The sequence below is a fragment of the Patagioenas fasciata genome, chromosome 35 (genome assembly GCF_037038585.1).
Source record: "Patagioenas fasciata isolate bPatFas1 chromosome 35, bPatFas1.hap1, whole genome shotgun sequence".
Taxonomy (NCBI): domain Eukaryota; kingdom Metazoa; phylum Chordata; class Aves; order Columbiformes; family Columbidae; genus Patagioenas; species Patagioenas fasciata.
Genome location: NC_092554.1, coordinates 2,644,732 through 2,658,481, shown reverse-complemented (window position 1 = coordinate 2,658,481; position 13,750 = coordinate 2,644,732). Strand labels below are relative to the sequence as shown.

General features: G+C 63.1%; 1 protein-coding gene across 1 annotated transcript in view; it reads right to left on the bottom strand.

Moving 5' to 3' along the window:
* Nucleotides 1–13,021, bottom strand: part of MYBPC2 (myosin binding protein C2) — a 67,722-nt gene extending 54,701 nt beyond the window's left edge. The window contains exons 1-7 of the mRNA XM_071801129.1: nucleotides 12,932–13,021; nucleotides 11,273–11,392; nucleotides 9,800–9,820; nucleotides 8,771–8,848; nucleotides 3,657–3,805; nucleotides 1,994–2,111; nucleotides 839–887 (exon numbers count right to left, since the gene is read on the bottom strand). Coding sequence (XP_071657230.1) covers nucleotides 839–887; nucleotides 1,994–2,111; nucleotides 3,657–3,805; nucleotides 8,771–8,848; nucleotides 9,800–9,820; nucleotides 11,273–11,392; nucleotides 12,932–12,953 — 557 coding nt within the window. The 5' untranslated portion in view covers nucleotides 12,954–13,021. The remainder of the gene's footprint in view (nucleotides 1–838; nucleotides 888–1,993; nucleotides 2,112–3,656; nucleotides 3,806–8,770; nucleotides 8,849–9,799; nucleotides 9,821–11,272; nucleotides 11,393–12,931) is intronic.
* Between the last annotated feature and the right edge of the window lie 729 nt (nucleotides 13,022–13,750).

The following is a 13,750-nucleotide window of genomic DNA, read 5'->3' as shown; positions in this document are numbered from 1 at the left end:
ATGGGGGGGTCCCCAGCCCATGGGGGTCCTGGTCGAGGGGGGGGGTCCCGGTCCATGGGGGGGTCCCCAGTCCATAGGGGGTCCCGGTCGAGGGGGGGGTCCCGGTCCATGGGGGGGTCCCAGCCCATAGGGGGTCCCGGTCCATGGGGGGGGTCCCCAGTCCATGGGGGGGTCCCGGTCGATGGGGGGGGTCCCCAGTCCATGGGGGGGTCCCCAGCCCATGGGGGGTCCCGGTCGATGGGGGGGTCCCCAGGCCATGGCAGGGGAGGGGTCCCAGCCCATGGGGGGGTCCCCAGCCCATGGGGGGGTCCCGGTCCATGGGGGGGTCCCAGCCCATGGGGGGGTCCCGGTCCATGGGGGGGGTCCCGGTCCATGGGGGGGTCCCAGTCCATGGGGGGGTCCCAGTCCATGGGGGTCCCGGTCCATGGGGGTCCCGGTCGAGGGGGGGGTCCCAGTCCATGGGGGGGGTCCCGGTCCATGGGGGTCCCGGTCGAGGGGGGGGTCCCCAGTCCATGGGGGGTCCCCAGTCCATGGGGGGTCCCGGTCGAGGGGGGGGTCCCCAGCCCATGTGGGGGTCCCGGTCGATGGGGGGGTCCCCAGGCCATGGCAGGGGAGGGGTCCCAGCCCATGGGGGGTCCCAGCCCATGGGGGGGTCCCAGCCCATGGGGGTCCCGGTCCATGGGGGTCCCGGTCGAGGGGGGGTCCCAGCCCACGGGGGGGTCCCAGCCCATGGGGGTCCCGGTCGAGGGGGGGGTCCCGGCCCATGGGGGGGTCCCAGTCCATGGGGGGGTCCCGGTCCATGGGGGTGTCCCGGCCGAGGGGGGGTCCCTGCACTCACGTTCTCTTGAAGGCCTGCAGCACGTTGTCGTTGCTGTTGGGGCGGGGGGCTGCGGGGGACATGGGACGTGAGACCCCCCAAGTGTCCCCAACACGGGTGTCCCCAAACTGACCCTGGGACCCCAAAGTGACCCCAAAACTGACCCCTGGGACCCCAAACTGACCCCAACACTGACCCCAGGACCCCCAAAGTGTCCCTAAACTGACCCCTGGGACCCCCAAAGTGACCCCTGGGACCCCAAAGTGTCCCCAATACTGACCCCTGGGACCCCAAACTGATCCCTGGGACCCAAACTGACCCCAAACTGACCCCTGGGACCCCAAAGTGACCCAAGGACCCCCAAACTGATCCCTGGGACCCCAAAACTGACCCCAAACTGACCCCTGGGACCCCAAAGTGACCCCACACGTGTGTCTGTCCCCCAGAGTCCCCAACACGTGTGTCCATGTGTCCCCCCAGTGTCCCCCCCAGTGTCCCCCAGTGTCCCCAACATGTGTCCCCATGTATCCCCCAGTGTCCCCCAGTGTCCCCAACACATGTCCCCATGTATCCCCCAGTGTCCCCCAGTGTCCCCAACATGTGTCCCCATGTATCCCCCAGTGTCCCCCCCAGTGTCCCCAACATGTGTCCCCATGTATCCCTCAGTGTCCCTCCCAGTGTCCTCAACACGTGTGTCTGTCCCCCAGTGTCCCTCGCAGCGTCCCCAACGTGTGTGTCCCCCAATGTCCCCAACACGTGTGTCTGTCCCTCGGTGTCCCCCCAGTGTCCCCAACACGGGTGTCCCCCAGTGTCCCCAACACGTGTGTCTGTCCCCCAGTGTCCCTTGCAGCGTCCCCAACATGTGTGTCCCCCAATGTCCCCAACATGTGTGTCTGTCCCCCAGTGTCCCCAACACGTGTGTCCCCCAGTGTCCCCCAGTGTCCCCAACACGTGTGTCTGTCCCTCAGTGTCCCCCCAGTGTCCCCAACACGGGTGTCCCCCAGTGTCCCCCAGTGGCCCCAACACGTGTGTCCCCCAGTGTCCCCCAGTGTCCCCAACACGTGTGTCCCCCAGTGTCCCTCCCAGTGTCCCCAACACGTGTCCCCCCAGTGTCCCCCCAGTGTCCCCAACACGTGTCCCCCCCGGTGTCCCCCCGGTGTCCCCGGTGTCCCCGACCCTCGACGTCGATGTTGAAGGAGCAGCTGTCCTTCTTGTCCTTGGCCGTGACCTCGCAGCGATAGTCACCCCGGTCCCCCAGGGCCACCTTGGCGATGTGCAGCTCGAACGTGTACACCTGGGACACGGGGCGCGGGGACATGGGGACGTGGGGACATGGGGACGTGGGGACAATGGGGGACGTGGGGACATGGGGATAATGGGGACATGGGGATAATGGGGACAATGGGGGCATGGGGGACATGGGGATAATGGGGACAATGGGGACATGGGGATAATGGGGACAATGGGGACACGGGGGACATGGGGACAATGGGGACATGGGGATAATGGGGACATGGGGGACATGGGGACAGTGGAGACAACGGGGGACATGGGGATAATGGGGACAATGGGGACAACGGGGGACATGGGGACATGGGGGACATGGGGATAATGGGGACATGGGGACATGGGGGACATGGGGACAATGGGGACATGGGGATAATGGGGACAATGGGGACATGGGGGACAATGGGGACAATGGGGACATGGGGACAATGGGGACAATGGGGACACGGGGACAATGGGGACACGAGGACATGGGGGACACAAGCGGGAGACGGGGGACACAGGAACACGCAGATGGGCACAGTGAGCGACACCAGCGGGGACTCTGCCCCTGACCAACCAGTCCCGCCCAGTTCCCTCCCAGTCCATCCCAGTCCATCCCAGTTGCTTCCAGTCCCCCCAGTCCATCCATTCCCTCCCAGTCCCCCCCAGTCCCTCCCAGTCCCTCCCAGTCCCTCCCAGTCCACCCATTCCCTCCCAGTATATCCCAGTATATCCCAGTCCCTCCCAGTCCATCCATTCCCTCCCAGTATATCCCAGTCCATCCCATTCCCCCGCAGTCCCTCCCAGTCCCCCAGTCCCCCGAGTCCATCCATTCCCTCCCATTACCTCCCAGTATATCCCAGTCCATCCATTCCCTCCCAGTCCCCCCAGTCCATCCCAGTCTCTCACAGTCCCTCCCAGTCCCCCCCAGTCCCTCCAGTCCACCCCAGTCCATCCCAGTCCCCCTAGTCCATCCATTCCCTCCCAGTCCATCCCAATCCCTCCCAGTCCATCCCAGCCCCCCCCAGTGCATCCCAGTCCACCCCAGTTCCCCCATTCCCTCCCAGTCCCCCCCAGTGCATCCCAGTTCATCCATTCCCTCCCATTCCCTCCCAGTCCATCCCATTCCCACCCAGTCCATCCCATTCTCTCACAGTATACCCCAGTATATCCCAGTCCATCCCAGTCCATCCATTCCCTCCCAGTATATCCCATTCCCTCCCAGTATACCCCAGTCCATCCCAGTCCATCCATTCCCTCCCAGTATACCCCAGTATACCCCAGTATATCCCAGTCCATCCATTCCCTCCCAGTCCATCCCATTCCCTCCCAGTCCATCCCATTCCCACCCAGTCCATCCCATTCTCTCCCAGTATACCCCAGTATACCCCAGTCCATCCCATTCCCTCCCAGTCCATCCATTCCCTCCCAGTCCATCCATTCCCTCCCAGTCCATCCCATTCCCTCCCAGTATACCCCAGTATACCCCAGTCCATCCCATTCCCTCCCAGTATACCCCAGTCCATCCCATTCCCTCCCAGTATACCCCAGTATACCCCAGTCCCCCCACCTTGCTCTCCTTGTCCAGCGCCTCCCGGAACTGGAACCGGGCCCCGCTCTTGATCCCCAGCTCCAGCCACTTCCCCTTGAACCACTTGATGGTCGGTTTGGTGGGGAGCTGGGCCCCGTCCACCCGCGCCACCACCGTCACGTCCTTCCCTGGGGACACCCGCGTCACCAAGGGTCACCAAGGGTCACCCCATGTCACCTCAGGTCACCACGGGTCACCCCAAGTCACCCCACACATCCCCCAGTGACCCCCAGTGACCCCAGTCCCACCCAGTGCCATGGGGACCCCAGCCCCCGTCCCCCACTCCACCACCGTCACGTCCTTCCCTGGGGACACGCGTGTCACCAAGGGTCACCAAGGGTCACCAAGGGTCACCACGGGTCACCAAGGGTCACCCCATGTCATCCCGAGTCACCCCAGTCACCCCCTGCACCCCCCAGTGACCCCAGTGCCACAGGGACCCCAGGATCCATCCCCCCACGCCACCACCGTCACGTCCTTCCCTGGGGACACCCGCGTCACCAAGGGTCACCAAGGGTTACCCCATGTCACCTCAGGTCACCACGGGTCACCCCATGTCACCCCACACATCCCCCAGTGACCCCAGTGCCAGAGGGACCCCAGGCCCCGTCCACCCGCGCCACCACCGTCACGTCCTTCCCTGGGGACACGCGCGTCACCAAGGGTCACCAAGGGTCACCAAGGGTCACCCCATGTCACCTCAGGTCACCCCATGTCACCCCGAGTCACCCCAAGTCACCCCACACATCCCCCAGTGACCCCAGTGCCACCCAGTGCCATGGGGACCCCAGCCCCCGTCCCCCACTCCACCACTGTCACGTCCTTCCCTGGGGACACCCGCGTCACCAAGGGTCACCAAGGGTCACCCCATGTCACCTCAGGTCACCACGGGTCACCCCAAGTCACCCCACACATCCCCCAGTGACCCCAGTGCCACCCAGTGCCATGGGGACCCCAGCCCCCGTCCCCCCGCGCCACCACCGTCACGTCCTTCCCTGGGGACACCCGTGTCACCAAGGGTCACCACGGGTCACCAAGGGTCACCCCATGTCACCTCAGGTCACCCCAAGTCACCCCACACATCCCCCAGTAACCCCCAGTGACCCCAGTCCCACCCAGTGCCATGGGGACCCCAGCCCCCGTCCCCCACTCCACCACCGTCACGTCCTTCCCTGGGGACACGCGTGTCACCAAGGGTCACCACGGGTCACCCCATGTCACCTCGGGTCACCACGGGTCACCCCAAGTCACCCCACACATCCCCCAGTGACCCCAGTGCCACCCAGTGCCATGGGGACCCCAGCCCCCGTCCCCCCCACCACCACCGTCACGTCCTTCCCTGGGGACACCCGCGTCACCAAGGGTCACCAAGGGTCACCAAGGGTCACCCCATGTCACCTCAGGTCACCTCAGGTCACCCCATGTCACCCCATGTCACCCCGAGTCACCCACACATCCCCCAGTGACCCCAGTCCCACCCAGTGCCATGGGGACCCCAGCCCCCGTCCCCCACTCCACCACCGTCACGTCCTTCCCTGGGGACACGCGTGTCACCAAGGGTCACCAAGGGTCACCAAGGGTCACCTCATATCACCCCGAGTCACCCCAAGTCACCCCACACATCCCCCAGTAACCCCCAGTGACCCCAGTCCCACCCAGTGCCAGAGGGACCCCAGGCCCCGTCCCCCCCCGCCACCACCGTCACGTCCTTCCCTGGGGACACCCGCGTCACCAAGGGTCACCAAGGGTCACCAAGGGTCACCCCATGTCACCTCAGGTCATCCCATGTCACCTCTGTCACCCCGAGTCACCCCACACATCCCCCAGTGACCCCAGTCCCACCCAGTGCCACGGGGACCCCAGGCCCCGTCCCCCCCTGCCACCACCGTCACGTCCTTCCCTGGGGACACCCGTGTCACCAAGGGTCACCAAGGGTCACCAAGGGTCACCCCATGTCACCCCATGTCACCCCATGTCACCTCTGTCACCCCGAGTCACCCCACACATCCCCCAGTGACCCCAGTCCCACCCAGTGCCACGGGGACCCCAGCCCCCGTCCCCCCGCGCCACCACCGTCACGTCCTTCCCTGGGGACACCCGTGTCACCAAGGGTCACCAAGGGTCACCAAGGGTCACCCCATGTCACCCCATGTCACCCCATGTCACCTCTGTCACCCCGAGTCACCCCACACATCCCCCAGTGACCCCAGTCCCACCCAGTGCCACGGGGACCCCAGCCCCCGTCCCCCGCGCCACCACCGTCACGTCCTTCCCTGGGGACACCCGTGTCACCTCCCCCCATTAACCCCACATGTGTCCCCAGAGCCCCCCAAGTGACCCCAGAGCCCCCCCAAGTGACCCCAGGACTCCCCGGCCCCCCCATAACCCCCAAGACCCCCCCAGCCTCCCCAGGACCCCATAACCCCCAGAACCCCCCAAAACCCCCCAGCCCCCTCCAGGACCCCCGTGCCCCCCCAGACCCCCCAGGACCCCCAAGATCCCCAGCCCCCCCATGACCCCCCCAGCCGCCCCAAGACCCCCAGCCCCCCCCCCAGGACCCCCCCAGCACCCCCAGGACCCCTGGCCCACCCAGGACCCCCCCAGGACCCCCATAACCCCATAACCCCCCAAGACCCCCCAGGATCCCATAACCCCCAGCACCCCTAGGACCCCCCAGGACCCCAGAACCCCCAGAACCCCCCAGGACCCCCCAGCCCCCCAAAACCCCCAAGGACCCCATAACCCCCAGAACCCCAAGACACCCCAGGACCCCCCATCCCCCCCAGCCCCCCAAAACCCCCCAGGACCCCAGAACCCCCATAAACCCCATGACCCCCCTGGACCCCATAACCCCCAAGACACCCCAGGACCCCCAGCCTCCCCAGGACCCCCCCAGCCCCCCAAAACCCCCCAGGACCCCACAACCCCCAGAACCCCCATAAACCCCAAGACCCCCCAGGAGCCCCCAGCCCCCCAAAACCCCCCAGGACCCCATAACCCCCATAACCCCCAGAACCCCCACAACCCCCATAACCCCCAGGACCCCCCATCCCCCCAAAATTCCCCAGGACCCCATAACCCCCAAGACACCCCAGAACCCCCCCCAGCCCCCCAAAACCCCCCAGGACCCCATAACCCCCATAACGCCCAAGACCCCCCATGACCCCCCAGCCCCCCCAGAACCCTCTTGGACCCGCCCCAGCCCCCCAAAACCCCCCGGACCCCACAACCCCCATAACCCCCACAACCCCCAGAACCCCCCAGGACCCCAGAACCCCCAGAACCCCCAGCCCCCCAAAACCCCCCAGGACCCCAGAACCCCCAGAACCCCCAAGATACCCCAGGACCCCCCAGCACCCCCAGAAGCCCCCCAGCCCCCAGGACCCCCCAGACCCCAGAACCCCCAGAACCCCCATGACCCCCCAGCCCCCCAAAACCCACCAGGACCCCCATAACCCCCCAAGACCCCCCCAGGATCCCATAACCCCCAGCAGCCCCAGGACCCCCAGCCCCCTGAACCCCCCAGGACCCCCTCAGCACCCCAAAACCCCCCAGGACCCCATAACCCACATAATCCCATAACCCCCATAACCCCCAAGACACCCCAGGACCCCCAGCCTCCCCAGGACCCCCTCCAGCCCCCCAAAACCCCCCAGGACCCCAGAACCCCCAGAACCCCCAGAACCCCCCATCCCCCCAAAACCCCCCAGAAACCCCAGAACCCCCATGACCCCCCATGACCACCCAGCCCCCCAAAACCCCCCAGGACCCCATAACCCCCATAACCCCCATAACCCCCCCAACCCCCATAACCCCCAGGACCCCCCATCCCCCCAAAATCCCCCAGGACCCCATAACCCCCATGACCCCCCAGGACCCCCCAGCCCCCCCATCCCCCTGGACCCCCAGGACCCCCCCAGCCCCCCAAAACCCCCCAGGACCCCAGAACCCCCATAACCCCCAGGACCCCCCATCCCCCCAAAACCCCCCAGGACCCCAGAACCCCCAGAACCCCCAAGACACCCCAGGACCCCCCATCCCCCTGGACCCCCAGGACCCCCCCAGCCCCCCAAAACCCCCGGCCCCCCAAAACCCCCCAGGACCCCAGAACCCCCATGACCCCCCAGGACGCCCCAGCCCCCCAAAACCCCCCAGGACCCCCCATCCCCTCAAAACCCCCCAGGACCCCATAACCCCCATAACCCCCAAGACACCCCAGGACCCCCAAGACACCCCAGAAACCCCCAGCCCCCCAAAACCCCCCAGGACCCCATAACCCCCATGACCCCCCAGGACCCCCCCAGGCCCCCAAAACCCGCCGGACCCCACAACCCCCATAACCCCCATAACCCCAAGACACCCCAGGACCCCCCATCCCCCCCAGCCCCCCAAAACCCCCAGGACCCCAGAACCCCCATAACCCCCACAACCCCCAGAACCCCCAAGACACCCCAGAACCCCCATAACCCCCCATGAATCCCCAGCCCCCCAAAACCCCCCAGGACCCCAGAACCCCCAGAACCCCCATAAACCCCAGTACCCCCCATGACCCCCAGAACCCCCATGACCCCCCAGCCCCCCAAAACCCCCCAGGACCCCATAACCCCCATAACCCCCATAACCCCCACAACCCCCATAACCCCCAGGACCCCCCATCCCCCCAAAATCCCCCAGGACCCCACAACCCCCATGACCCCCCAGGACCCCCCAGCCCCCCCATCCCCCTGGACCCCCAGGACCCCCCCAGCCCCCCAAAACCCCCTAGGACCCCAGAACCCCCATGACCCCCCTGGACCCCCTCAGCACCCCAAAACCCCCCAGGACCCCAGAACCCCCATAAACCCCAAAACCCCCCAGGACCCCATAACCCCCATAACCCCCCATGAACCCCCAGCCCCCCAAACCCCCCAGGACCCCAGAACCCCCAAGACACCCCAGAACCCCCATGACCCCCCATGAGCCCCCAGCCCCCCAAAACCCCCCAGGACCCCAGAACCCCCATAAACCCCAGGACCCCCCATCCCCCCAAGACCCCCCAGAACCCCCATGACCCCCCAGCCCCCCAAAACCCCCCGGCCCCCCCGTTTCCTCACCGCTGTCGACCAGCAGGCTCTGGGGTTTGCTGATGAAGAGCCCATCGGGGTCCTGGGGCTCGGGGGGGTGGATGTCGTCTGCGCTCATTAACAGCGCCGTTAATTACCCCACTAATTAACCACCGGGGGGGGGGGGGGGGGGATCGCCCCGGGAGCTCATTACCGGGGGGTAATTACAGGGGGGTAATTATGAGGGGGGGATTTCCATAGGGTAATTAGTGGGGGGACAATTAGTGGGGGGCAGTTATTGGGGGTAATTAATTACTGGGGGGTAATTATTGGGGGAGTATTACTGGGGGAGTTAATTATTGGGGGAGGTAATGACTGGGGGAGTTAATTATTGGGGGTTAATTAATTAATGGGGGTTAATTAATTACTGGGGATTAATTAATTATTGTGGGTTAATTAATTATTGGGGGGTAATTAATTACTGGGGGGTAATTACCAGGGGAGCAATTAGAGGGGGTAATTAATTACTAGGGGGTAATTATTGGGGGAGTTAATTACTGGGGAAGTTAATTAATTATTGGGGAGTAATTAATTACTGGGGGTTAATTAATTACTGGGGGTCATTAATTACTGGGGGGTAATTACCAGGGGAGGAATTATCAAGGGTAATTAATTACTGGGGGGTAATTATTGGGGGAGTAATTACTGGGGGAGTTAATTAATTATTGGGGGTTAATTATTATGGGGTAATTACCAGAGGGTAATTACTGAGGAGCAATTACCAGGGGTAATTAATTACGGGGGGGGGGGGGATAATTATTAGGGGGTTTAAATAATTACTGGGGGGTAATTATTAGGAGGTTTAATTAATTACTGTGGGGTTAATTAATTACCTGGGTGAGGTTAATTAATTGCCCGGGGGGGTTAATTAATTACTGGGGGTAATTATTAGGGGGTAATTATTAGGGGGGGCACATAATGGGGGGGGACACATAATGGGGGGGGGCACATAATGGGGGGGGCACATAATGGGGGGGACACATAATGGGGGGGGGCACATAATGGGGGGGGGGGACTTACCCAGGGAGTCATTGGGGGCATCTGCAAAGAGATTTGGGGGGGTCAGAGAGGGGGGAGCACCCAAAAGTGACCCCCCCCCAACACCCCGACCCCCAGCAGTGACCCCCGGACCCCCAAAGTGACCCCAAAGTGACCCCTGGGACCCCAAACTGATCCCTGGGGACCCCAACTGATCCCTGGGACCCCAAAGTGATCCCTGGGGACCCCAAACTGACCCCAAAGTGACCCTGGGACCCCAAACTGACCCCAGGGACCCCCAAACTGACCCCAAACTGATCCCTGGGACCCCCAAACTGACCCTGGGACCCCAAAGTGACCCCTGGGACCCCAAACTGACCCTGGGACCCCAAAGTGACCCCTGGGACCCCCAAAGTGACCCCTGGGACCCCAAACTGACCCCAAAGTGACCCCTGGGACCCCCAAACTGACCCCAAAGTGACCCCTGGGACCCCAAACTGACCCAAACCGACCCCTGGGACCCCCAAAGTGACCCCAAAGTGATCCCTGAGACCCAAAACTGACCCCAAAGTGACCACTGGGACCCCCAAACTGACCCCTGGACCCCCAAACTGACCCCAAACTGACCCCTGGGACCCCAAAGTGACCCCTGGACCCCCAAACTGACCCCAAAGTGACCCCTGGGACCCCAAAGTGTCCCCTGGGACCCCAAAACTGACCCCTGGGACCCCAAAGTGACCCCTGGGACCCCAAAACTGACCCTGGGACCCCAAAGTGACCCCTGAGACCCCAAACTGACCCCAAACTGACCCCAAAGTGAATCCCGGGACCCCCAAACTGACCCTAAATTGACCCCTGGGACCCCAAAGTGACCCCAAAGTGACCCCTGGGACCCCCAAAACTGACCCTGGGACCCCAAACTGACCCTGGGACCCCAAAGTGACCCCTGGGACTCCCAAACCGACCCCTGGGACCCCAAACTGACCCTGGGACCCCAAAGTGACCCCTGGGACCCCAAAACTGACCCTGGGAGCCCAAAGTGACCCCTGGGACCCCAAACTGACCCTGGGACCCCCAAACTGACCCTGGGACCCTAAAGTGACCCCTGGGACCCCCAAAGTGACCCCTGGGACCCCCAAACTGACCCTGGGACCCCAAACTGACCCTGGAGCCCCAAAGTGACCCCTGGGACCCCAAACTGACCCCAGGGACCCCCAAAGTGACCCTGGGACCCCAAACTGACCCCTGGGACCCCAAAACTGACCCCAAACTGACCCCAAAGTGAATCCCGGGACCCCCAAACTGACCCTAAATTGACCCCTGGGACCCCAAAGTGACCCCAAAGTGACCCCTGGGACCCCCAAACTGACCCTGGGACCCCAAACTGACCCCTGGGACCCCAAAGTGACCCCTGGGACCCCAAAATTGATCCCAAACCGACCCCTGGGACCCCAAACTGACCCTGGGACCCCAAAGTGACCCCTGGGACCCCCAAACTGACCCCCCCAAACTGACCTTTGGGGGCCTCGGCCACGCCCCCTTCCCCCGCAGGCTCCGCCCCCTTTTGCCCGTTTTCCTCCTTTTTCTCCTCCTTTTTCTCCTCTTTCTTCTCCTCCTTCTTCTCCTTTTTGGGAGCTGGGGGGGGCGAGGAGGGGGGGGGTGAAATTACCCCCCCTCCCCCCAAAATTTGGGGTTCACCCCCCCCAAACCCCCCCACCCCCATGTGACAACGAGGAGGGGGGGGGGGGACACAGATGTCACTATGGGGGGGGGCACAATATGGTCCATGCCCCCCCCCCCCCCCCCCAATCTATATAAAGCCACCCCCCCCCCAAAATAGCACGGGCTCAGGTGTCACCGGTTCAGGTCACCACGGGGTGGGGGGGGGACAAACAGGGTCACCCCCCCCCCCCATTTCGTGTCCCCCCCCCCCCATTTCGTGTCCCCCCCCCCCATTTTGTGTCACCCCCCCCCCCGTTTTGTGTCCCCCCCCCCCATGTCACCACCCCCCCCGTGTCACCCCCCCCCTCCCCATGCCCCCCCCCCCAAAGTGTCCCCCCCCCCCCCCCGGATCCCATGATTTAGTGGCCGCCACCTGCGGGTCCCATTGGGGCGGCTCAAGTGTCACCCGGGGCGGGGGGGGACGCGGCACCCCCAGAACTGCAGCGTCAGCGCTCGTTAATTAACCCCACTGATTACCCCCCCGGTAATTACCCCCGCTAATTATCCCCGCTAATTACCCCCCACTTATTACCCCCAGCTTATCACCCCCCCACTTATTACCCCCCAGTAATTAATTACCCCCCCATAATTGCCCCATGGTACTTCCCCCCCTGTTATTACCCCCTTATTGCCCCCAGTAATTAACCCCCCCCAGTAATTACTTCCCAGTAATTAATCACTCCCCAGTAATTACCTCCCAATAATGCCCCCCCCAGTAATTAATTGCCCCCCACTAATTACCTCCCAGTAATTAATTACCCCATTAATTGTTATCAGTAATCAATTGTTCCCCAGTAATTACCCCCTAGTAATTAATTGCCACCCGCTACTTACCTCCCAGTAATTAATTGCCCCCCAGTAATTAATTACCAGTAATTAATTCATTGTTCTCCAGTAATTACCCCCCCGGTAATTAATTGCCCACAGTAATTAATTGCCCCCCCGTAATTAATTACCCCACAGTAATTAATTGGTCACAATAATTAATTGCCCCCCAATAATTAATTGCCCTACAATAATTACCCCCCAGTCATTAATTGCCCCACAATAATTACTCCCCAGTAATTAATTACCCCCACTAATTACCCCCATAAATTGCCCCCCACTAATTAATTACCCCAGTAATTAATTGCACCCCAGTAAATAATTATTACCAGTAATTAATTGCCCCGCCAGTAATTAATTGCCCCCAGTAATTACCCTCAGTAATTAATTATCGCCCAGTAATTAATTACCCCCTAGTAATTACCCCCCAATAATTAATTACCCCCTGGTCACTGCTTCCCAGTAATCAATCGCCCCCCATTAATTGCCCCCCGGTAATTAATTACCCCCATTAATTAATTACGCCATTAATTAACCCCTCCCTGTTAATTACCACCCTCCCGTTAATTAATTAATCCCCCCATTAATTAATTAACCCCCCCCATTAATTAATTAACCCCCCCGTACCGGCTTTGCTGGGCTCGGGCATCTCTGCAGGGGCTGTGGGACCAAAAGTGCCCGGGGGGGTGCGCGGTCCCTTTAAATATCACCCCCTCCCTCCCCCCAAGAATGGTCCCGCCCCCCCCCCCCATGGGGACTCACCCCCCCCCTCCCCCCCAAGAATGGTCCCGCCCCCCCCATGGGGACTCAATCCCCCCCTCCCCCCCAATAATGGTCCCGCCCCCTCTATGGGGACTCAACCCCCCCGCCCCCCAATAATGGTCCCGCCCCCCCTATGGGAACTCACCCCCCCCCCCCCAATAGTGGTCCCACCCCCCCTATGGGAACTCAACCCCCCCCCCCAATAATGGTCCCACCCCCCCTATGGGAACTCAACCCCCCCCCAATAATGGTCCCACCCCCCCTATGGGAACTCACCCCCCCCCCCCCAATAATGGTCCCACCCCCCCTATGGGAACTCAACCCCCCCCCCAATAATGGTCCCACCCCCCCTATGGGAACTCACCCCCCCCCAATAATGGTCCCGCCCCCCCGTATGGGGACTCACCCCCCCCCCCCCAAAGTGGGTCCCCCCAAAGTGAGACCCCCCCTAAAATGGGGACCCCCCGCAAAATGGGGACCCCCCTGCAAAGTGGGACCTCCCCAAAGCGGGACCCCCCCCTCACAAAGGTGGAACCCCCCCCACCATAAAAGGTGGAACCCCCCCCCCACCATAAAATGTGGGACCGCCCCCCCCCCCCCCTTCTCCCCTGTAGGGGGGAGGGGGGGGGTGAAACCTGACCCCCCCCCCCGGGATTTGGTGGCATTTGGTGACTAATCCGGGAA